The sequence below is a fragment of the Abramis brama genome, assembly GCF_963993115.1.
Source record: "Abramis brama genome assembly, chromosome: 20".
In the NCBI taxonomy this organism is placed as follows: Eukaryota; Metazoa; Chordata; class Actinopteri; order Cypriniformes; family Leuciscidae; genus Abramis; species Abramis brama.
In genome coordinates, this window is record NC_139982.1 from 20,630,922 (window position 1) to 20,656,551 (window position 25,630).

The 25,630-nt window shown below is 38.0% G+C and overlaps 2 protein-coding genes across 6 annotated transcripts in view; one reads left to right on the forward strand and one right to left on the reverse strand.

Moving 5' to 3' along the window:
* kctd15a (potassium channel tetramerization domain containing 15a) overlaps nt 1-14,105 on the forward strand; it is a 572,168-nt gene extending 558,063 nt beyond the window's left edge. For both annotated transcript variants that reach the window (XM_084094150.1, XM_084094151.1), the window contains 4 exons: nt 1,101-1,276; nt 2,341-2,485; nt 7,935-8,240; nt 12,155-14,105. In XM_084094150.1, the coding sequence (XP_083950276.1) occupies nt 1,101-1,276; nt 2,341-2,485; nt 7,935-8,240; nt 12,155-12,313 (786 nt within the window). In that variant the 3' untranslated portion in view covers nt 12,314-14,105. The remainder of the gene's footprint in view (nt 1-1,100; nt 1,277-2,340; nt 2,486-7,934; nt 8,241-12,154) is intronic.
* A 1,269-nt stretch (nt 14,106-15,374) lies between these two features.
* LOC311070342 (transcription initiation factor TFIID subunit 4) overlaps nt 15,375-25,630 on the reverse strand; it is a gene marked incomplete at its 5' end in the record, with an annotated part of 34,668 nt that continues 24,412 nt past the window's right edge. For 2 of the 4 annotated variants that reach the window (XM_084094140.1, XM_084094142.1), the window contains 2 exons: nt 15,375-16,707; nt 16,789-17,002. In XM_084094140.1, the coding sequence (XP_083950266.1) occupies nt 16,829-17,002 (174 nt within the window). In that variant the 3' untranslated portion in view covers nt 15,375-16,707; nt 16,789-16,828. Of the gene's footprint in view, nt 17,003-25,630 lie in introns of all 4 variants that reach the window. The other 2 variants (XM_084094139.1, XM_084094141.1) reach the window with 1 other exon arrangement.

Genomic DNA, 25,630 nt, shown 5'->3' on the forward strand with positions numbered 1-25,630 from the left:
GTCACGGTACTCTGTGTTTTAATCTCATAAAACTTAATTCAGAAGAATGTAATATAGCCATATTATGTTTTTAGCCATGGCTCTGTAGATTCACTAGATACAATGGCTGATTTTTTAATATCGTGAAAAGTGGGGCAGTTGTCCTGACGGCCATAAATCCATATATATTTGGATAACTCCTCATATTAAGTAGTTTGTATTTTAAAAACATTATAAATTATTTGAAAGTTAACTATAGGCTAGCTAAAACATGGACCCATTTCATTTTTGAAATTTCATAGTTTAATGTCTAATGGCTAGACATAGGGTACATCGTCCTATATAGAAGTATATAAGACCCTGATGTTAAACCATGTGCACACATTGCTCCAGGCATTATGCCTCTGGAAATGGGACTTTAACCATCTGTTTTGGAGGAATTGTTTGTTACACCAAACAAAGGTCGATTCATGCCACAATAGCATTCATGCATCATGGTCCCTATGGTTTTAATGTAAAGAGCTGTAAGAGGAGACGACAATGTGACCTTCAGCACCAACTGAATCTTTATTACAACGCAGCATCATTTAGATTTTTATGTTTGACCTTGTGGACATTTGAGTCTTATTTAGCCTAATTTTTATTTCAATTCAAAATGTAAATTTTTTTTTTTTGCTCTGAGAAACTTTTAAAGAACTGGAAAACTGTTGGTGATGAGGTGTTTTGAGTCTCACACATTCGCCCAATATCTTTAATTAGGAGTTTACACTTTTTCCCTCTCTTTCCCCGGAGGTAGACACCTACAGTATTAGGATCCATCCCTCTCTCTCTCTCTCTCTCTCTCTCTCCTTCTCTCCCTCTCTCCCTTTCGTACTCGCTAATAAGCATCACTCCATTTCTCCCCTGCGGTTCTATGAAAAAAGGAGGGGAAAAAAAACGGCAGGCAAATTTTCTTAATTAGACTTGTGGTGCTAATTCTTAAGGTAAAAAACGCAATTTAAGGGAAGATGTAAAAGTGATCTCCCGCGTACTTGCAGGCCAGAATCGCACCTTAGATCTCGGAGACTGAAGGGGAGAGGGGAACCAGGAGCTGTTGGTTTGATACTGTGCTGTTTGTACAGGAGGGAAGGAGCATGTCTCGGCTGTCTTTGACCCGGTCCCCAGTGTCTCCTCTGGCCTCTCAGGGAATCCCACTGCCGGCTCAGCTGACTAAAGCAAACGCTCCAGTCCACATTGACGTAGGCGGGCACATGTACACCAGCAGTCTGGCCACCCTCACCAAATACCCAGACTCCAGGTAAGACAACCCGTCGTGATTTGACGCTGACTTTATTGGAACGGATAAGGCTGATGTTGACGTAAAACTGTCATGTTTACAGAGCTCTTATGAGCATTTATGTTGTTATTCTGTGGTCCAACTTCCTTTTTGCCTCCATATAAGTGCAAAATTACGTTACACGTAATTTAGCAATGTATATAGAGTGATAAATCAAAGATGTATTTAGTTGCTGTACTTTTAAATGACTTAAAGCTAATTTGTGTAAAAATAAGCTTAAAAAATATGATTTTACTACTGCCACTTGTAGAGTCATGCAATTCCTACATGCTGCATCCATCCCAACTGTAATCTACGGAGGTTTGCGGATAAAGGGAGGTAAAGGGACGCCACCTGTTAGAGATGTGTGTGTGTGTGCAAGATGGGAAGAGAGTGTGAGAGCTTTGCCACATCTGTTCAGGTTAACAGAGAGCGTGGCTCGCTCTGATTTATTAATGGATATGGAGCGAGAGAGCAACGAGAAGGAGGGAGGAGAGGAAAATGGGGGGAGGGTGAAAAGCAGGCAGCATTTTAATTGCTTTTTGGAGAAAAAAAAAGAAAGAGTCTGAGATGAAAAACTAAGATTGCCTAAAGCTATATGGTGAAATTCTAACTGGGGGAACGGCAAGACCATATGAGAAAAGGACCACCCGAGGCACAAAAGGGGGAATTGGTTTTCTTATTAAGTGTTTTGCATCGGTTTCTAGAATGAGAGAGAGAGAGAAAGAAAGAACGAACGGAAGAATGAAATAGGATGAGAGAATGAAATAAGAACATTTTGCAAAGATAAAGTCGATTTATCCAAAGAACAGAAATAGCGTACAAGCGTAATTCCCATTGCTTGACCCCATTCCGGCAATTAAATCAGGTTAAAATAATCAACTTATATGTTCACCCTTAAACTTATTTCAAATGTAAATGTGAAGAAAAAGGAGCGTTTTTGTTAGAAAATGTCTTTTCTTTCATCATCATTCTTTATGTCGTGTACAACTTGTATAAAACTTTTTTAAGTTGAAGTATCATTGAGTTTCATTTTCTCCCCCCAGAATCAGTCGCCTGTTCAACGGCACAGAACCGATTGTTTTGGACAGTCTGAAGCAGCATTATTTTATCGACAGAGACGGAGAGATATTCCGCTACATCCTGAGCTACCTGAGAACCAGCAAACTGCTTCTTCCTGATGACTTCAGGGTAAGGAACACACACCGAATGTCTTCAGCAGGTCCAAACTTTCATTTGACTACTTTATTTTAAGGTGACGTATATTGTACTTACTCAAATAAGTACTGAGTAATATTAATTAACTACATGTACTGACTATAGAGTTATGGTTAGGATTAGGTTTAGTTACTTGTAATTATGCATAATTTACTGTAATTACTATAATAAGTACATGTAGTAACGTGTAACAAGGTCACCTTAAAATAAAGCATTACCTTTCATTTAGTTCCTTTCTTAGCATCACGTGAATAGCCTTGAGGTGAAATGCAAAGGCCAGACAGAACCACAGAGAAATTATGGTTTCAATACACCATGGGTCTGGAATAATTCAACCTTATCTTAAGCTTCATATCTCTAAAATTCCTGAATACTATGATTAACATTTTCCAAGATTCATCATGCATTTCCTGTTTTTTTTTGGGGGGGGGGGGGGGGGGGACACACTCTTAAAAATAACATCCTTTAAAGGGGTCATATAATGGTACATGCACTTTTACAAGTTGATTGTACTGAAATGTGTGTTGGCAGTGCCTGTACACAACCATCATAAAATGATAAAAATCCATCCAGTGTTTTTTTAAAATCTTCTTATATGTTTTCCCCCATCTCAAATCAAGCCGTTCGATTTTGTGACGTCACAAAATCGACGCCCCTCCCACAATTGTTGATTGACAGCAGCGTTTCAACACAGACCCGCCCTCGCTCGTGAGCGAGCTGTCAATCATAGTCCGCGCGTCATTGTTGATACGCTGGAGCACTGTCTATGAGCAGAATGGCGTCTAAGCGATGGTGGCGTCCTGTTCTTGGGTGTAATAACAGCAGTCATTTTGATGTTCCTAAATCTGAACCGCTGAAGACGCAGTGGCTGAGTTTGTTTTCGAAGGGAATATTCCCCATGATCAACGTCAATGCTTTCATGTTTGCGCGAATCATTTCACACAAACGAGGTCAATATAAAGCTGCATATGAACAGCACGTTATGGTTATTGTGTTACGATGTACGCACAGAACAGAGGGGCGGGGTGAGCAAAGCTCATTATCATTTAAAGACACATGCACTTAAACGGCGTGCTGAAAACAGAGCTGTATTTGACCAGGTAAAATTAGTGTTTTCTTACAATACTAATGAGAATTTTTAATTAAAGTATATTACAAACTTTTAATTTAGACCCTAAAGAATCATATTAGCTTGTACAAAAATGGCATTATATGACCCCTTTAACAACAAACTTTAACATCCATGAAACCTTTCCATTTCTTTATACAAGAAAAAATGGTTCTTTTTTCCATTGTTCACTGAAAGGTTCTTTAGGAAACCAAAAATGGTTCTCCTATGGCATCGCTACGAAAACCTGCTTTTGTAACGTTTATTTTTCATCCTACAAAGTTTCTCCAGTCACTAAAATTGCCTCAGATCATCTTGAGATAAGGCATCTTAAATTTGAGCAATTGGATGTTTGTTGATGACATTTTTCCTCAGAAACACCTTGGCTGCGTCCGAAATTACATACTCTCTTGAGACCAGCTCAAGAGAGTATGTAATTTCGGACGCAGCCAAGGTGTTTCTGAGAAACAATGTCATCAACAAACATCCAGTTGCTCAAATGCTTATTTTATATAAGTAATTACTTCTCGACCGCTAAAAAAGTATGTTCTATATAGTATGAATGTGTGTAGTATGAATATAATACGGACGCACTACATTCGCCATGTTGTCATTGTCTTGTGACCTACCAGCGTCAGTTACATCGCTTCACTGTCATTCATAAATCCTCTCCCGTGGCATCATGGGATAGTAAAGTGTCCATCGAATGAACACTTCAGAATCTCACCAGAAGTAGTAGATCATCCGGGTACTTTTTGCCTACTATATTATGAGTACTGTGAATTCGGACATACTTCTTTTGTCACATACTGTTTTTCGGAAAAGGGAAGTAGGGAAGTATGCGATTTCGGTTGCAGCCCTTAACATTTTTTGCTGGCAAAGATGGCAGAAAGGAAGGGAAACATTATTTTGGCAATTCCTTTGCATATTGAGACAATATGGCCATATACTGTCAGTCAGTACTGACTTGAAAATACCAAGTAGGCTACATTTATAGCAAAATAAAATAGAATACATTAAAATAAAATAGAACAGAGTACATTTATAGTAACAACAAAAAATACTAAGGACATTTATAACAAAATAAGATAAAATACTGAGTACATTTATAGCAACAACTCAAAATAGTGTGAAATACAATTTCTGACTTCAAACACACATAGCTGTAAGTCTTTTCTTCAGTGACGGCAGATAAGTCGGTGAAGTATTATTCCTGCCTCAGTCAAAAATCAGATGGGTAAAGGTATTTGTGTCAATGGGATTAATTAGGGTGAGACTAGTCATTCCCGCCTCAGGCTCCGTGGCTAGCTTTCCTCCACTGTGTTAGACCGTTTGATAACAACACATAAAATATGTAACTGCACTGAGAGGCACATCATTACATCCCATTATGCTTAACTTTTCACACTTCGCCCATCAAAACTCACCATGCCCTGACCTGTGAGAGCGGGGAAACTCGATGACTGCATGACCTAGTCCCCGTTCAGCCATTGTTGGGTCTGTCTGTAAGGCCTAGAAACCTACAAACCTCTTTTTCATCCAAAAACCTATGAGAACCTTCCATAGCAGCACCTCCCGTCAGAGGTGATGGGATACGTTTGGTTTCCTCCCAGATGTCTGTTACATTTGCGTATTCATAAGACTCGATTTATTGGCTTAATTGGCAACATTTTTGTTCTTCTAGAAGAGTTTGCTCTTGAAAACCCATGTAGGGCATCCATCTTCATTTGTCTATATGGATATGGCCTAAAGACTAAATTCACTCCACTGTGGGCCGTTGCTTTTACATTCTATTTCCCAAAAGTGAGTCACAGAAAGAGCCCTGTTAAAACATACCCAGCCTTCACTGCAGACCTGGGAAAGAAGCGGAGCTTGTTTTTCTTTGAATTAGCAAGAGCCCGAAGGCCTAAAGTCTCTGTATCCATGTTGTCAGCACCAGTATGGGCTAAAGAAAGGAACATAGGGAATAAAGAGGGAGAGAAAGAAGAGAGGGTGAGGGAGGGGTGTGGGTAAGAAAACAACTCCTTTTCTTGTGGTAATTGTAAAAGAGCGTTGTGTCTGAGATGGTGTGTGCTATTGTTGTGCGTGGCGTAGCCTGCAGTGGAATGAGTAGTCTTACAGGGTGGGGATGAAGAGCCAGCAGGGTCGAGATCAGAGCTATCTCTCACGGCCACCAGGCACACAACCAGAGAATGCTATCAGCGTTTCAAGCAGAACTGCCTTTTAGCCCTTGTGTTTGGGGTCTGAGAGACCCCAAGGCCCTTTAATATCTCTAAAAACATTAACATTGACTATCAGGTTAATGCGTCATGACTTTTCTCAATCTAATGAGAACTGACAAAATTGTAACTCGATAACATCCATCAAACATGCTGCATGATACATTTTACCTCACTGTTTGGGGTCTATAGGTATATTTCACATAATTAGAAAATCTCAAAATGTTTAAAATGATGTGAAATATACCTATAGACCCCAAAGTCTATAGGTATTTTCTTTTCTGAAAAGTGTATGCGTTAATAAAACCATATAATATACTATTATTAAACATTGGGCGGCTCTAAACAATATATATATATATATATATATATATAAATATATATATTGTATTAAATAATATCATTATAATATATTATTATTATTATGATATAATATATATATTTTTTTCACCTTTAGAAACGTGGTCTACATCATCAGAACATGAGGGTTAATATTTAGATGCTTATATTTTGAATATTTAGAAGTTTTTCTCCAGATTATACCAGTAGTATTGGTAAATATATAAAAACAGAGATAAGACAGACTTGAATTGCTGCATAAAATCAGTGTTTGTTACACAAGCGGTAACACCACTAACTTTGGTTTATTATTCATTTTCCTCCCATGCATACCACCATGTTTATATTGGAAATACTTTCATTTCTGTAGTGTTTGTAATGGCTGGACTGAGGCGCGTTGCCATCTGGTTTAGTGGTGAATGAAAGGCGAGAGTAAGTGGGGTAAATGTGCTCGAGGGTGAAGGAGCCCTCAGGCAGAGGCAGCAATCTGTGCTGTCCGACCGGAGAATCTGTGAGTGAGGGGAGAGCCGGAGGGGCTCCCCCCCACCCCCCTCGCCCTGGTCCCGGCTAGAGACGGGTCAGATGGGCAAAACTGCTCCATGTGTTGGTCTGGGTTCATGCTAAATGCTAAACGACATGTGCTTTGAAACACAGTACTCAATCATTATATGGGTTTGAATTTCTTCTTTTGTTTTTCCTTTTATGTAAGAGTAAAAAAAAATATTATTTCTATTAGTCCGTCATGTCTTACCTAGTGGATTCACACCATCATACCAATTACTTATGTAAAATTTAATTCTGAAATGATATTTGATCGTGACAGAGTAGGACTAAAAACGAATTTGTAGTCCATTCATGTTTTGTTTGTTATTTTTTCACTTGGTGGTTTGTTTGCTTGTTTATACATTTGGTTGATGGGTTGTTTGTCCATTTGTGTATGTTTGTTTGCTCATTCTTTTACTCGCTTGGTGGTTTTCTTGTTCATTAATTTGCTTGATGGGTTGTTTATTTTTTATTCATTTCTTTCATTCAGTCAGTGGTTGGTTAATTTGTTAGCTTGTGTTTGTTGGTGCATTTGTTTGTTTATTTGCTGATTTGTTTGCCCACATGTTTTGTTTGTTCATTTGTTTGTTTATTTGCTGATTTGTTTGCCCACTTGTTTTGTTTGTTCATTTGTTTGTTTATTTGCCGATTTGTTTGTCCACTTGTTTTGTTTGTTCATTTGTTTGTTTATTTGCCGATTTGTTTGTCCACTTGTTTTGTTTGTTCATTTGTTTATTTGCCGATTTGTTTGCCCACTTGTTTTGTTTGTTCATTTGTTTGTTTATTTGCCGATTTGTTTGCCCACGTGTTTTGTTTGTTCATTTGTTTGTTTATTTGCCGATTTGTTTGTCCACTTGTTTTGTTTGTTCATTTGTTTGTTTATTTGCTGATTTGTTTGCCCACTTGTTTTGTTTGTTCATTTGTTTATTTGCTGATTTGTTTGCCCACTTGTTTTGTTTGTTCATTTGTTTATTTGCTGATTTGTTTGCCCACTTGTTTTGTTTGTTCATTTGTTTGCTCAATGGGTGTTTTGTTTGTTCCCTTATTCATTAATGTGTTTGTCGGTGCATTTTTTGTCTGCTTAGTCGTTCATTCATTCGATGGTTGGTCTGTTTTCTGCTCATTCAATCTTTTGCTGGATGGGTTGTTTGTTCGTTCATCCTTCTGTCTATCTTTCTGTGCATACATTCACTTCCAAGTGTTGTCCCTGCAGGAGTTTCAGCTGCTGTACGAAGAGGCTCGGTTCTACCAGCTGACGCCCATGGTGAAAGAGCTGGAGCGCTGGAAACAGGACCGGGAGCAGCGGCGGACGGCTCAGCCCTGCGAGTGCCTGGTGGTGCGGGTGACCCCTGACCTGGGCGAGAGGATTGCCATCAGTGGGGACAAGGCCCTCATAGAAGAGATTTTCCCAGAGACCGGGGATGTCATGTGCAATTCAGTGAATGCCGGCTGGAACCAGGATCCAACCCATGTTATTCGCTTTCCACTGAATGGCTACTGCAGGCTCAATTCTGTACAGGTACAGCACTGTCATTAATAATACCATGTATTTGATGGTCATCAATTACTAATACACTACCGATCAGAAGTTTGGATTAAGATTTTTTTTTATGTTTTTGAAAAAACAGTATTATAGTGAAATATTATTACAATTTAAATGTACTGCCTTCTAGTATATTATATTTTAAAGTGTAATTTATTGGAGTGGTGCAAAGCTGAATTTTCAGCATCATTACTCCAGTCTTCAGTGTCACATGATCCTTCAGAAATCATTCTAATATGTTGATTTGTTGCTTTTTCTTATTATCAGTGTAGAAGACAGCTGAGCTGCTTAATATTTTTGTGGAAACCATGATACTTTCTTTGATGAATTGAAACTTCAAAAGAATAGCATTGTTTGGAAATAGAAATCTTTTGTAACATTATACGCATTGCGCCCTTGCTGAATAAAAGTATACATTTATTTTTAAAAAATGACCCCAAACTTTCGAACGATAGAGTATACTTGGGTGAATCTCATGAAAACTAAAAAAATATTGCTTTACAATTATGAAAATCACCAATAAGAATAATGGAAGTAGCAAAAAAGTGTAAAAGTAAAATGTTAATGAAGATTTGGAGAAAAAAATGTCATGAAAATGATGTCAAAAGTTTTTCTTTATTATTATCATTTCGGGGTAATTTGTGAACTAGACATGTTTTTTCTTGAGATTTACCCATTTGTGTTTAGTTTTAATCGAATTTGACGTGTAGTCCAGACAAAACGAGCCACGGTGCTCGACTTGGAAACGGTGATTCGAACCTGGACTGCAACATGCCCCGATCCCACATTATACTGCCTGTCAATTAAAAATGCTCAAAAAGCCCTAAAATAAAACCAATAATCACATTTAAATTAAATATAACTATTATAAAGGATTCGGTGAACTTTAAAGTTTTGACTTGGACTTTGAAAAAGTTTTGTTGGATTGCTGAGATATTGGGCGCGCTGTGCTCGACTGCTTCCTGCCAACATGAAGAGATGTGAGAGGGTGTGAGATGTAGAAGCCAGGCGTGGCTCCACAGCTGCAAAGGTGCAGTTATGCCCCACCATTTGGCTGTTTAAAAGGTGCTAAAACAGACACACAGATACATCCACATACATGCGTCTGCGAATCCTGGAGGCGATGCTAATGTGGGGAATATGCAGTCATGAAACCGAGAGGAGAAGAGAGGGAAATGATATGCATAATTTATTTTTAACTCGTCCTTAAGACAAATCTCTCCGTTTGAAAAAGTGCTCCAACATTTCTGTGCCTGAAGCGTTTTAAACACACATGCTACATTTTTAATACTGTACTTTGGTTTCTTTGAACAACCTAAACTGGTTTACGCAACTTTCTTACACACGCCTAATTGACTTACTGTATTACTAATTAGTGTGTCTGATTATGTATTTTTTCTGCAAAAAAAACAGTTGCACTTAACCGAATAAATCGTGCGGGCGGATTTTTTTTAAAGCCCCGTTTTTGTCACATCTCGGGTGTTCACAAAAAAACCCCTATGAAATATGAGTAGATCAGAGAGGAATGACAGAGGACGAGAGATATGGAAAAAGACAGAGTAAGAGAGAGAGTTTGTTGGCAAGAAATTGTAGCCTTTACTGTAAGAAAGTTAGTAAGTGATGCAACCATCAGCGCTGTGAGTGTAATGTCAAAATCATAAGCCTTCAGATATCAATGCGTGAATATTTGAGAGGCTTGTGACACTCGATACATGTTCATTCTGTCTTCACGAACAGCTCTAGATATGGATGTTTTTTATTAAAAGAACGGATTAAATTTAAATTAAGGGTATAGTTCACCTAGAATTCACCTTTTTTTTTTTTTGTCCATACAAAGTCAATGGGGTCCAAAAAAATAAAAAATTTGACGTTCATCGAAGTGTCAAAGTCTTCATCTCATTCTTCAAAATATCTTCTATTCTTCACAAGGCTGAGTAAATGATGATACAATGAAAGATTTTTTTGGTGAACTATCCCTTTAATCTTCTACAAGTGGCCAAAAGTTGTAAAATCACACAAAAAGAACGAACTTCAAAGCCAAACGATTTGTGTATTAAAACTCGCTTCTGTAACACTGATGCAACCAAAACCTAACATGGACCTTAATGGCGATATATGTTCTTGAAAAGATGCTTCAAAAACGCAATCTTTCTTTGTGCACGGCAGGCCCTTGTGTCATCTGCTGATGTCTTTCATTCCTCATCTGTGCGTAAGTCATAAGAAGTGTTCATTTCCTCTACAAGTTTCTCCGCAGCCTCAACTTCCAAAGTGAGGATAAGGATGGACATTTTTTCTCAGGCCCTGTGCAGTTCAGCTGATTCCTTCGTCTTCATCATTTTTTTTTTTTTTTTTTGCGGAGGGACTTTTATCTGGCTCTGTAGCCCCGAGCCAGAACTTTCATTTTCATGTGAAGCACACTTGAAAGAAGTGCAGGAGTAAGTGAATACTCAAGGCTGCATGTATTGAATTTTAAAAAAATCTACAAGCACTCCAACAGATAAAACATTTGGTTGGCTTTTTTTGCGGTGGTGGGAATGACAGTGACAGCGGCCGCCCTGAGACGTCTCTCGGTGAGGGATCTCTGACAGTAGCCGAGATTGTGTGCATTGGGTTCGTAATGAAAGAGTCGGGCGGCTACAGTGTGGGCTGTCAGTGGGGGAGCCTATTCTCATTTGACTCGGCATCAAACCCCTGTAAACAGCCCAGGGGATGTCTGCTCGCTCCTTCTCATCCCGGGTGGATGGTCTGGAGAGAGAAACGTCTGAGGGTTAATGCAAGCGTGAAGTTGTTGATAGCGCTGTTACTGAGATTGCACATTTTAAATGCGTCTTGATGCAACTATGTGAAGTGCTGATAGAGTGGCATAAACAGGAGTTTACTTTGAAAAAAAGTCACACCGAGTTTTTCATATTCTCATTATAGAGAACTTGAACTCAAAATAACAGACACAAAATTCCCCTGGTTTCTCTTGGGTCCTAGAGAGACTGTTGCATAAATGGTTCAATCTGGTGCCATCTTGATGCAGTTAGGTGAAGTGCTTAAAAAGCAGCTTATTTTATGATAAACATCATCTCAAAATACTAAGACTTCCCTGGTTTCTCTTAGGTCCTGGACTGTTCCAAAAAGGGTTGCCATCTTGATGCAATTATGTAGAGTATTATAATCCGCTTACTCCAAAAACCCATAGTGAGTTTCTCAAATTGAACAAAGAACTTCTCAAGATACTAAAAACGTCCCTGGTTTCTGCTAGGTCCTGGAGAGACTGTTCCAGAAAGTTTTAACATGGCGTTTGTCTTGATGCAACTATAGAGCGCTGACAGAGTTGCATAAATGGAGTTTACTTTGTAAACTAACATTGTATGAAAAGCATCATCTCAGAATACGGATAACTGTCCCTGGTTTCTTCTAGGTCCTGTAGAGACAAAAGGGTTTAAATCTGGTGCTGTCTTGATGCATTTAAATTAAGTGCTGATACGAGTAGCATAAATAGGAGTTCACTTCATTTATATAAAACTTCATCTCAAAATTCTCCCTGGTTTTTCTTAGACGGTTCCAGAATTATGCATTGTTTTAAGAGTAGCATAAATTGCTAACTCCAAAAACCCATAGTGAGTGTCTCAATTTGAACAAACTGGTTTCTCCTGGATCCTAGAATGACAGTTCCAGAAAATTTTAGCATGGTGTTTGTCTTTGATGCAAATATAAGTGCTGATAAACTAGCATAAATATTGTATGAAAATCATCTTTACTCAGAATACTGAGTGTTCAATCCCTGGTTTCTTCTAGATCCTGGTGAGGCTGTTGGTGTCTTGATTCATCTATATGAAGTACTGGGTATCTCATTGTACTGAAATATCAGTATATTTAAATATGTCTCTGGTTTCTCCTAGGTCCTGGAGAGACTGTTCCAGAAAGGCTTCAGCATGGTGGCGTCATGCGGCGGGGGCGTGGACTCCTCCCAGTTCAGCGAGTACATCCTGAGTCGGGAGGACAGACGGTGTCAGACCAGCCACACGCCCATCCGGATAAAACAGGAGCCAATGGACTAGCCAGCTCTTGCACCAACCACGAACACCTCAGTCTGCTTACAAGAAAAAAAAACAAGAAAAAAAAAAAACGCCAGCGGACAAATAGAAGGCTTTATTTGCTAGAAGAGTCTGCTTCGACTTTTCGGACTCCAAGAGGACTGAAATCTTAGTAAATGTTCGAGTAATTTCATCAACGACCCCTAAACTCCTCCAAAAGATGCTTTACAAACCCAAGCGGGCCACAGGATGGCTTTTCAGCTACTGACCTCGAGTTGAACTTTTTAACTCTTTATTTGGCTTGAGTCATGAAAAATGCACTCGTTGATCTATATTTCCACTGTACAAGAACCATGACATAACTTTGCGATTGTAAAGTCTGAGAAGAACTCTACAAGGAAGTTGCGTTTGTGGCGAACGCACCTTCCGGCTAGAAGACTTTCAAATGAAGCACCAGTCAGATCTCCAAGCTCCCGGGCCAAATTAACCACAAAATACATAAGTCTGTCCTCTGATCCATTTTTAATCTTGATATCTAATGTTCTCATTTTCCAGTCTCATCTATGTAAATCAGTTCTTTTATGACCTACAGGTTTATTGCTATTGTCTCGCTACATGAAGGATATGAGAGCAGTTCTCAGAAGTCATTTGGTTGTAAGTGCGGTCTGGAGTTGGCCGCGTAGACGCTTTGACTCGAGGCTAAAGCGGGCGGTCTGGTAATGCATTCAGCGCTGGGCAGAGAGGCTTTTTGCTCTAGCGCGTCTGAAGGGAAACCTGGACTCACTTGTCTGATGGCATCGCTAAGCCCTCGACTTTCTTTCGGGTGCCCGTTTTCTTCAAAACTAGCCCTGAACGTACCGTCTAGCAGCTTCGAAAAATTCATTATACATCATGATTGCTTTGAGTAGACGGTTAAAAAGCAAATATCTCTTTGTAGATACAATTCCCATCGCGTCTAAAACAACATCTCGTTTGATGAAGGCACCTTTTAAAAAATATGATTAGTCAGCACTTTCAGGGGGAGCTGCTCGGACCGTCAGAGAAGAGGGGGATAGTGCCCCTCAAGGGTCGGGTCAGACTTCTCTCCAGTCTCCAGGGGTTAAGGTCACTTTCCCACAATCCCTTTTGATCGCTCTCCCATAGCAAAACAGTGCAATCAGAGCCACTTGGAGAGAGACTGAGGGAGAGTAAACTTGAAAGGTTAGCTTCACTAAGTCCTGTTAACTTCAGGGCTGGTAAACAGACTGAATTGTATGTGTTATAAAAAGGCACATTTAATAAGACAGCTTTTTAAGGCTCTCCGCCTCACCATTTCAAAAGGAAATGTCACGGATATATTATGCTATTTGTTGTCTTAACTGGCCATTGTTTCTTTTATGCTGTGTTCAAATTTCTTCGATTTGTCGCACATTGTACATAAAGGCTCACGGACGCTTCGCGGGTCCCCCTGAATGCAACTTACCATCTCGCCGCTGTGCAACTGACTTTTTTTTTTTTTTTAAAAGAGAGATTTTTAAGAAAAAAAATTAAAGACTATCTCGTCTCCAGTGCAACGAGGGTCAGAGAAGCTGCGTCGGACATTACAAAAATCTTAATTTAAATACTGCTCTAATGGATGTTGTGTCGAGATGTATATTGCAGTATGGTCCAAATGTATATTATTTAAATACAAATTTTTTGTAATGGATTATTATTGATATGAATCGTAGTGGTATGTCAGGCATGTGTTCATTTGAATTGTCATATTCTTTTTGTAATTGGTGTTGATAAATGAACTTTTAATAAATTGTTGGGATTCTTTCCCTATTTTAAACCACTGACAGCATGTATTGGATGAACTTTTGATACAAATGACAGTGAGCATTTGAAGCGAATATCGTAAACAGAATTAGCGACATATTTTCCTAGTGAAACATTATTTTGGTTCATTACTTGGATGAAGGCAGATCTGAATGCGAGCTTGCAGTCATTGTGGAGGGTTTCAGTGGACGAAATGATTGGAGAAGTCCTGCATACGTCACCAGAGAGAAGTCTGTCGTTTCACTGAAAGATTGAGTCATGGCATTTTGATTAAAAACTACAAGGTCAAAACAAATGTTAAAAACTTAATCAGTCAAGAGATCAATAATAGCAATTAGAAAATAGATCTTTAACATGCAAGAACATTCGCAAAACATTTTCTGAACAAATTACTCAACGATAAAATAAAAGGTAGGGCGGGACTTAATGTTTTTAATCAGAAATTTACTGAATCATGAAAGGTATAGAGCCTCACCTGAATGAGTTTGCAGTCAATGGTGAAAAGAAAAAAAACAATTGGCTCTCAGTTTATATCAGATGTCTTTACTGTACTTGGCTTAAAAAAAAAAAAAAAAAATAAAAATAAAAAAATTATATATATATATATACACATCTTATGCACAATTGTACTTTTTGTGTTCATGTTGTATTGCAAAACACTTTTGCTGCTATTGAGGTGGGATACAGGTAAGGTGAAGGACAGGTTGTGGTATGATTAGGTTTCCCAACCCTGTTCATAACAGTAAACTTTTGCAAACTCTTCCTAATCGAACACACCTGATTCAACTCATCAGCTGATTAGTAGAGACTCCAACACCTGAAACGGACGAGTCAGATGAGACCGATATCCAAAATGTGTCCAAGAACAGGGTTGGGAAACACTTGGTTAAGGGGAGCGTCAACTGTAATTACAGGTATAATTTCATTCTGGTATGTCATAATACAAGTACAATGTAGAACACGTATTTACACAATGAGTGCATTGTCCCAATTTTTTTATTTAAATGTTAGTACATATTAGTTAAAGACACCAAAAATTGTCTCAGGAATCAGACCATATTTATTTGATCCTTTACTTGCTGGTAATTATGTCCTTATATCCTAACATATTGGCAAAATGTTAGGATGTAAGGACATATCATGATTAACGTTAACCAATAGCCCGTGTGGCCAGCCAAATAAAGTTGATTCATTGTGATGTAAGATTATCAAGACTGTTTTTTGTGTATTCAAGTTGACTTTGACATTCATTCATGTAAAACAAACATCAAAGAAAGTCATGCCAGAAGTATAATTAGGAACTTTATTCTTTTACAAAAGTACAAATTTAATAGAGATGAGCACTTTTTTCCAAACCAACCAAACATTCAAAAATTGTTAAATTTAGCAAAAATAGAAATTCTAATAGATATGTTTTTTAGACAAAAGACAATCCCTTGATCAACAATACCGTTTGTCCAAACGTCAGCACAAACAATACAAATTAAATCTGAGTGATGGAAAAAGATTTTGCTTCAGATCTCAAAGGAATCATTGCACATGACATGAACGTCGACCGTCTCCCAACATACATCTGTACAACGCCAAAAGGTACATGTCAAACAATGTAATTTCCTCTCCTACTGCATGTCATAAAGGGCAGTTTACAAAATATTCGCTATTTGAGACATAAAATAATGCCCGATGACAGATACTAAATTTATTGTGAAATTTAATTTAATTTCATTTACACAAAAGTACAGGATCCAAAATGCAACATTAGTATTTTAAAATCATTACTGCAGTCTGTGAAAACCACCCTATTTTGAACGTATTTAAAAAAATGGTCAAATTAACAATACGTACAACCTGCCATTTCTCCACAAATAAGTTACGAGAGATCCTGCTCTAGAATCGTTGTTGAAGCGATGCATATTAGTATTAGCATATTAGATAATTTCCATGCCGTGAATTTGATTAAAAAACAATGGTGCCCTAGGAGGGCCACGTAAGGCACCATTTCACAGTATACTTAACACAGACACTAGTGAAACCGTACACACATTTAACTCCACACTGAGTGTGTGAGACAAAACTGTCACTGAATTTCAAAAGACCATCCAATAGGATGAAAGACAGTCAGTGTTTTACAACACAGAGTTTTCTTCATTTTGCATAAATCTGTAACAAAAAAATCCCCCCAAAACATCCACACGTTTCCTCAGAGACTTAAAGATGAGCTACTTATAAGTTACTAAAAATACTCCCGACTCGTTAGACCTCTAAAAATTTGCATTCACATTTCCAGTGTCTCTATTGCAAACGAGGCTTTCGGTTAAAAACAAGTCCAGCCGCTATTTATATAAAACAAATCTCAATCTCTATCCTGAAACGTAAAACCAGTCTGAGTTCAAGTTAATGAATAAAAAGATCAACATTGCTCAAAATGATGGCTCATTAATCCAAAACAAAGGGGAAATAAAACCATAAAAGGGTCACCCAAAGGGAATAATCACATGGTGTCCACAGCCGCCGGCTTACGTGCTTTTCCAGAACCTTCTCATCTCCAGAACGGCCACGTTTAGAAGTGTCACAGCAACACGCTCGCACTGATCAAAGAGTTCATGCCACAGGTGAGTCTGAAGGCACAAACCGGAGATGAATGTGGAGAAGGAGAGGAAGACTTGAACGTATTACTGAGAGTCAAGCAGGTGGAGTACCATTAGGGTGGATGATCTCATCCATCTCACTGGATCAGTGCTACTTCAGAAGGGCCTTGTAGAGCAGCATGGACCTGGCTGTGGTTCGCTCCTGCTCCATGCAGAAGATCAAGTCCCTGAGGTTGACCCGGGTGATGCGCTGACGGGTCTGCCGGACTGAAGACGTGGAGGATGAGGTAGAACCGGTCGCTGATCCAGAGGAGCCCGCAGGAAGCTGAATGGGAATAATGAAAGAATTCATTAGGTCATTGTCATGGGTTGATAAACGTTTGCCAAGGCTGTGATTGATGACAATAAATGGTTTCTACATCAAGTAGGCGGTTCATTTTTTTTTTTTTTTATTTAACCATAAACAGCCCAGAGTTAGACAAACATACTTAATTTAAAAATAAATAAAAAAACAAGTGGTTAATTTTATTAAATGTTACCATTTATTAAATGTCTGTCTTTGCTGTTGCCAACATTTTACTGTATTATAATATAATAATAATAATAATAATAATAATAATTATAAAAAAAGTATTAAAACTAATTTTAATTCTCAAAGATTGGATTAGGTCAGATTATTGTGCTTTTAATTTAAAACCGCAAAAAGAAATGAATAAAATATTTATAATTTATTCTCAAAGATTGGACAGAAAGATTATTTTGTTAAATTTAAAATAGTAAAAAACAAAACAACAATTTTCATTATTATCAAATATTAGGTCACATTATTTTGTGTTCATGTTTAACTTAAAATAATTAAAAAGAAATAAAATTATATAAAAATCTACTTTTGGATTAAGTTAGATTGCTTTGTATTTAATTTAAAATAGTAAAAAAAGTTAAGATAGTTATGTCTAACTTAAGAGTAAAAGGAAATAAAATGAAATAAATCTTTTTTATTCTCAAAGATTCGATTAGGTCAGATTGTTTTGTGTTAAATTTAAAATGGTAACAAGACAAAAAAAAAAATAGGCCAAAAGGTTTGGGTTTGTTTAAAATAGTCAAAAATAATTCAGTCAAATAAAATGCACAATTGAACTGAAGTCTTTGTGCTACCTAAATCTGAGCCGAACCAGTCTGGCCTTCTTTTTTTTTTGCAAGCATTTTTGCAGTAAAGACCTTGCAGTCATCAAAGATCCTTTGGTTTTGTGCTTTTGTGTGTTTGTCAGCACACCTGCACAACATGTGATCATCTGTTCTCAGCTCGAGGCTAGAGAACCACACCTCATGCCCCGGGCAGCAGACTTTTGATCTCAACTACAGTATCTCAAAGCAGTTCCTCTTCAGATTTGACTCAAACAAATGTGAGTGGGAAAGAGTGAGATCACAGCCACACTCTTACGAAAAACAAAGATCCTTCAAATAAAATCTATGCTTATGTATTACTAGTCAAGATGATGAAACAGAGGGCTAACGACCAGCTTTCTTAACATTAAGATTATTTACGTAGTCCACCTTGAGGGGAAAGACCTTACAACCAATTTCCTGGAGGAGTGAGGAAGATCGCATGTGTATCGTATTCATCAGCCGTACAGGGGGTCAATAGCGTGACATCACTCGGCTAGAATGAGGTTAGGGTCTCCAGCCTTCACTGAATACTAAGTGTACGTGAGAAGGTGTAAGATGGCCTCTGGGCACAAAACACACACCACACCCTACAGAAACAACATGCACCTTTGTGGGATCTATATCACCCTCATGCATGCCACACACCCTGAATGATTCCAACTCTCACACACACCCAGGGCTGGCAAAGGACACGACATGTTTACGCTGGCAGGTCGGTGCGTGGTCTTGTACGCCGTTTAATGTTTAATTGTTATGAGCACTTTAAAGAAAGAATGAAACGCAAAACTAAAATCCGAGATTACTGCCAAAATTTTCAGTGATTAACCACACCTAGAAGAGACTGTTCCAGGAAGTTAAGGACACGATCAAGTGATAGTAAGCCACTGGTTACATATCGCACACACTTAAATAAACATGAAATCAATGCCGAGCATTGGATGCCGTATGTGTGTGTGGAGAAACGCAATTTAAAAATGTCATGCAAGTCAGCAAACACTTATGAATGAGGTCTTCAACACAGACCCACTGTACTTGATTTCAAATTAATAGGTCAATGACATCTTGTTTATTCAAAATTTGTATTCTTACATGCAACGACTTGAATGCTATTTTTGAATTAAGATTAATTTCATATTTTTTAAAGCGTGCATAAAAGTAAAACATGTCCTGATATTATATAAAGAAAAAGTCTTATTAAAATAATGAAATTCTTGAAAGGAAAAGCTATAGTTTGGCTAAATTTCTTTGAGGGGGAAAAAAAGCTTTTTTTTTCATTACAACATTAATATCTTAAATATTAAATGACATACATTTTGCAGGTGGCGGCATGTGGTACACCTAAATAATGCTATTGTTGATAAATTATTAAAATTGTTTGTTAATTGAAATAAAGCTGAAATAAAATAAAATGTAAATATTACACGGAACACTTAAATTAGAAATGTTTACCTAGGCAGCTAACTAAACAATACAAAAATAAATCAAAAGCTTAAAGGGTTAGTTCACCCAAAAATGAAAATGATGTCATTAATGACTCACCCTCATGTCGTTCCAAGCCCGTAAGACCTCCGTTCATCTTCGGAACACAGTTTAAGATATTTTAGATTTAGTCCGAGAGCTTTCTGTCCCTCCATTGAAAATGTGTGTACGGTATACTGTCCATGTCCAGAAAAGGTAATACAGACATCATCAAAGTAGTCCAAGTGACTACAGTGGCTCAATCTTAAGTTTATAAAGCGACGAGAACACATTTTGTGCGCAAAAAACAACAAAAATAATGACTTTATTCCACTATTCATTTCCTTCTCTCTGGGCCTCGAGTGAGTTCACGTAGTATAACTGCGTAGCGCTTCTGTGTTGTACGTCACACGTAGGCTCACTATTGGCCGACGCTGGTCATGTGTGATGCGTGTGACGTACAACAGAAGCGCTACGCAGTTATACTACGTGAACTCACTCGAGGCCCAGAGAGAAGGAAATGAATAGTGGAATAAAGTCATTATTTTTGTTGTTTTTTGCGCACAAAATGTGTTCTCGTCGCTTTATAAACTTAAGATTGAGCCACTGTAGTCACTTGGACTACTTTGATGATGTCTGTATTACCTTTTCTGGACATGGACAGTATACCGTACACACATTTTCAATGGAGGGACAGAAAGCTCTCGGACTAAATCTAAAATATCTTAAACTGTGTTCCGAAGATGAACGGAGGTCTTGCGGGCTTGGAACGTCATTAATGACATCATTTTCATTTTTGGGTGAACTAACCCTTTAATAGAAATATATATAAAAAAACGAATATTAAAAACGGAAAAATAAACAAATATTTAAAAATAATTAGGATCTGTAGACATGATACATGTTGTCAGGAAAATGTTATTACTTTACATGGCGGTTACACATGACATTTTTATCACTGAATTGAAACTTCTTTTGAAAACTGTATAAAAGTTTTTCAAAACCATAATGAATACAAAGAGTTCATTTCTAAGAGCTACATTTTTATCGTTGACCCTTAATAAATTATTTACAAAAAGCAAACCATATCTCAGAAAAAATAATTTTTTAAATAAAAATCTAATATGTAATCACCTAAACTCTAGCCTTTAGTAAGATACAGTTTTACTTGCTCAACTCGATACTGCAGTACAGGAAGACTGCGTTTCACAGTTAGCATGTGTGGGTGAACACGCTCAGGGCATTTTGCCACTATCCTAGTGGTGCGTTAGAGATGGAGCTTGTTAAGCCTGCATAAATGTGTAAAGATATGGATGAATATATTACAGATGTGAGCATTAACATGCCCCAAGCACTGAGAGAAATGTATTTTTTAAACCACATTAGCTGTGGACTGGAATGTGTAGGGTGCACAAGCTATCTTTTCGAGTGTCATTAGGGTTAAAGTGTGTTGTAAACCCTTGAGTTGTGTTTGTGCGTGTTCACTGTGTGTAGGACAGCAAACACCTCCAGAGGAACTGACTCCAAACCCTGAAGAGATGAGGCAGCTTACACTTGTAGGTCTCTGAAAGCCATGAATTGAGCAGAAAGGCATGAAACGTATCCTTCAACCAGATGTAAAGGTCTTAAAATCTTCAAAACATGTACAAGTCATGCAAGAAGCAGCTCTGCTCCGAAGCTACCCTAGAATTGAGAAGCCCTTCAACTCAAAGTGACCAAACCACCACAGAAAAAACCCTCTCCAGACAAAATGGAGAGAAAAAACCTTATTACTCCACCTTATTCCTCCAAACGACTGTGAGCACTTCTGGCCTCTAAAGGTTAGAGAGTGCCTGAGGGTTCTGTGTGTCTCCAGCGTTTGGGGAAATGACTCGCCTTGCCTCTGCACGAACACAGCCCAGTCTCTGCAGAACTGCCGCCCGGGGCTACACAACCCTGCTCCACTTCACTTTAACCCTATACTATCTGGCTTTTTGATGGCAGTCTTTTACTTTGATCCAGGACCATCTAACCTTGTGCAATTACAAAACTATGAGGGACATGGTTAGGCTTCAAAACAGGCCGCTTAAACCGCAACATCTTCCTCAAAGAAGATGCAGAGTTAAAAATAATGTCTAAAAAATAAAGATTCTTTATTGACATTGATGAATCTATGAAGAACCTTTAACATCCATTGCTTGCAAAAAAAGGCTCTTTATAGTTGAAAAAAGGTTCTTTAGATTATCAAGATGTTCTTCACACTAAGAAAAAAATTGTTCTTTTAAGACCTGTTCACAAAAAGGTTCTTTGGAGAACCAAAAAGTTTGCATGGCAAAACCCCCTTTCGGAACCGGTAAGATGGTTCTACGAAAGCTGCTAAGACCATGGTCACTTTTCCAGCCCATTTATGACACAATCCTAGTTTGTGGTTTGGTGTGTATTATCCATGGATTAAATCTGTAAAGTAGTTGACACTACACATAATTAAAAAGTCTTGCTGTGGGGAAGGGGATTTTCTAATTAGTGAAATAGTGGCAAAGCTGCAGTTCCTGTGCCTCCGGTGAAGTTGAGGAGCTGAGGGGCAGAGCTGGGATAAAATCCAGGCCTGCGGCCCCAACCAAAACAAGAGCATGTAAGGTTTTGTGGTGTTCCATCATTACCTCACCACACAATTAAGTACAGACACAACAAAGTCCAACTGGTGAAGATACTACAAACCCTTAAATCTACCCTGAATCCAACACACCATCAAATTTAAATCCTTAAATCAAACAGATGTTTTTTTTTTCCTTCATCCTTTACTAAAAATTTAATTGAGAGCCACTAATGGAATAGTTAAAACTAGATCCTCTAAACACTTGTATTCTGGGTGGTTGCTATTACCTTTCAATAGTGTTTTGAGTAGTTTTAGCATGTTGCTAAACAGTTGTTAACCCTTTAGGCGCCAAAGTTTTTTTGAAAAAATGCTGGATTTTGACATCACAATTTCAAAAGCTTGTGGCTTGAAAGGGCTTAAAGATAGAGATCTACTGTAAATTAGAAAAATGTTGGGGATGACTGAAAGTTTATGTGGGGTGTAAATATAAATCTATAAATCTAATTTGCATATTATGACGTCATCAGGGGGCAGCCCTCTTGAATTTCATAATATTCAGGAAATAGTAGATATTGAACTGATGTTTGAACTTATTTGCATGTTTTATTTTTATTTTTTTATCCTCATTCCAAATGATGAGAAAAGAGGAAACCAACAATAACAGGAGAAAGTACTAAATTATTACTATACTATATAGTAGTAAAACACATGTGAACAGTAGCCTACTTTTTGATCAGTTCATCAGTAATATTCAGGAAATAGTAGATATTGAATTGATGTTGGAATTTATTTACATGCTTTTTTTGTCTTTTTATCCTCATTCCAAATGATCGGAAAAGAGGAAACCAACAATAAAATAGGAGAAAGTACTAAATTATTACTATATTACAATACTTTAGTAGTAACACACATGTGAACAGTAGCCTACTTTTTGATCAGTTCATCTATTTCTTCTACCCCTGCTGCCAACAGTCTCCTATGTACCGTCCACCACTGCCACCCCCATCCCCGTTGGGCAAATGGTCAAAATGATCTGTTTGTGCTTCGTGAACACTCGCGCCTTGCGCGGCGGCACCATTGCGCGGCAAAGATGTACCGGGAGAAGCGCGGGCGGCACCATTGCGCGGAAAAGATGTAAGTTACCAGGAGAAGTGCGATCATTAGACGGCCGATCGTCATTTCCAAAAGGCAAATATTCCCCTTCAGAGTCAGAATCGGCGAATAACATTTGCAACACATCCTCACGGTACAAGTTTTTATTAGCCATTTGACGATTTTCTCTCACAATTTACTCAGACGCTCTGAACTGAACTGCTTCCGCATCAATGACACGATGGCTCACTTGCTCTGCCGTTTCCTCCAACACTTTGAATAGGAACATGATGTCATTTTGGTCTTGAATCGAAGTATTACATGTCTGCCATCTAGTGGTAGGGAATACAAATGAGATATTACACCATATTAGGATCTACAGCCTGTTTTAAGTATGACGTCTTGTCGCAATTTTGCGACTTTGGCGCTTAGAGGGTTAAGGAGTTATTTTAGCAACGTGGTTGCTAAAAAACACCCATTTAACCCTAGAAACACCCACATAACATGCTAGTTTTTCTAGATGTTTTTATTAGCATGTTGCTATGCGTTGTTAAAGCCTACCCAAATAACCCTAGAAACACACTAACAACCACATAACATGCTATTTTTTCTAGATATTTTTTAGCATGTTGCTATGCAGTTGGTAAAACCCTAGAAACACCCTAACAACAGCATGACAAGCTAGCTGTTTTGAGTTTTTGTTTTTCCCATGTTATGTGGTTGCTGGGGTATTCTGGGTGGTTGCTATAGTGTTTCTAGGGCGTTCTTAGTGGTAGCTGATCACATTATCGATTAAAAGAACCCACCCCAAGTCTATAGTCTCTAGATATGGCACAGGTTCTAGTCAATGGATTAGATATCTATAACTAGCATTTATCAATATACAAAGTTCTCAAATCTGCCATAATCATTGCTAATAACCACCAAAAGGGAAAGTCTTTTCAGTAAACCAAAAGTGCAGCATGTATGCCAAACACTTGGATCAGATATGAATGTCAGAAGATGCCACATACTGTGATTCATCTGGGCTGTAGGAGCTGACATCTCCAGAACTCTCCCTATCTGTTTTTTTTCAGGATAAAGCATAAGTGTCTAATTTGACACTCTGACAATGTACGTCTCTCAAATTTGTGTGGTAAATATCCACGGTGCAAATTCACAACTATTCTGCACACATTTTAGAAACAGCATATCCCTTTCTCGCCCTGTTTCACTCTCTCAGCACAAAGAACCGGGATGCTTCAGGCAGCACTTGCGGGAGAACGAACATTCTGCCTACATCTGCCTGCAATTCAAACAGCTCTCCCACATTGTGTTGCCTGTATAAAAAAAAGAGCACTTGTCAACAGCTTACATGGCTACAAGGTACACATTAAGCTCGAGGGCGATGCTATACAAAACACACGAAGTAGCTCAACAAAGATTGTGGCATGATGGTCTTTAAAACACTCTTTAGTTTGGAGTACAAAAAATGTTCCATTACAGTGGACTGGATGGTTAATGTCTCCACTACTACCGATTTTGTGTCTCAACTTTCAAAATAAGCTGATTTAACAAACATTGTTGCAGTTACATTCCGAATGGCGAAATGCACGCCTACTGTGTTTCAATCCAGAATAAACACAATGTATAAAGAGTAATAGCATGAGCTGTAATGGTAGCTGAACAGCTTGAGGGAATCAGGAGGGTAAGCCAAGATGGTGCCAATACCCCTCTGGCTTCTACATACACAGAGGGTCATTGCGGTAATATGAAACAGATTATTTACACAACCAACCAGAGATCTCTGGCAGTGGGGGAGAAAAAAAAAATTACGGGCAGGAAATCTAAGAATGTATATAACCATTTAGATTTACTCTTTAAGCCGTCGACAAATACACTGGAAATAGATCTGCACTCTTTCTCCTCTTAAATGCAACAATACTAATATAAATATGAAGAAATTAATAACCACAATGTACATAACAATTGCAGAACAAATATATAACCACCACAATGTGTATACCAACTGAGGAAACATACGCCCTTGGTCAATCTAAAATATTATAATAATAAAAAAATATCACACATGATTTACATAAATTTGACAACCAATTTGTTTTTATTTTTTATAGCATCAACAAATAAATGCTCTTGAATCCTTTAATAAGAGTGCTTTGTGACTGACTGTTCTGGTTAATAACTCCAGAAAGGTGTTTACATTTAAGATTTAGATACAAATCGCTTAAAACGCAGATAGAGATCAGTCTGTGTGACTTGTGAAAGGTTGTAACTTGTTCCAACTGATGAAATGCAGTGCGAATAAACTAAACGCAAGGAAGGACATGGCGAATCGTGAAGGAAAGCGATAAAGAGAGAGAGGGAACGAAAGAGAGAAAGGAGAGAAATGTGTAGAGTACGACTTGAATTTAATATTTCATGATTGCCTGAAGGATTTTTCACAGATCAATGTGACTCTGTACCCAAGCCAGTGTCAGCCAGAGAGCGTCAGGAGAAAGCAAAAGAGCGAAAGAGAGAAAGTGAAAACAGTTGAAAGTATGAGATATATAGAGAAAGACAGAGAAAAGAGTTGAGGAGGACAAGCATAAAAAATTAACGAAAAAAAAAAAAAAACGGGAGAAAGAAAGTGACAGTAAAAGAAATATTTGGCTCATCGGTTCA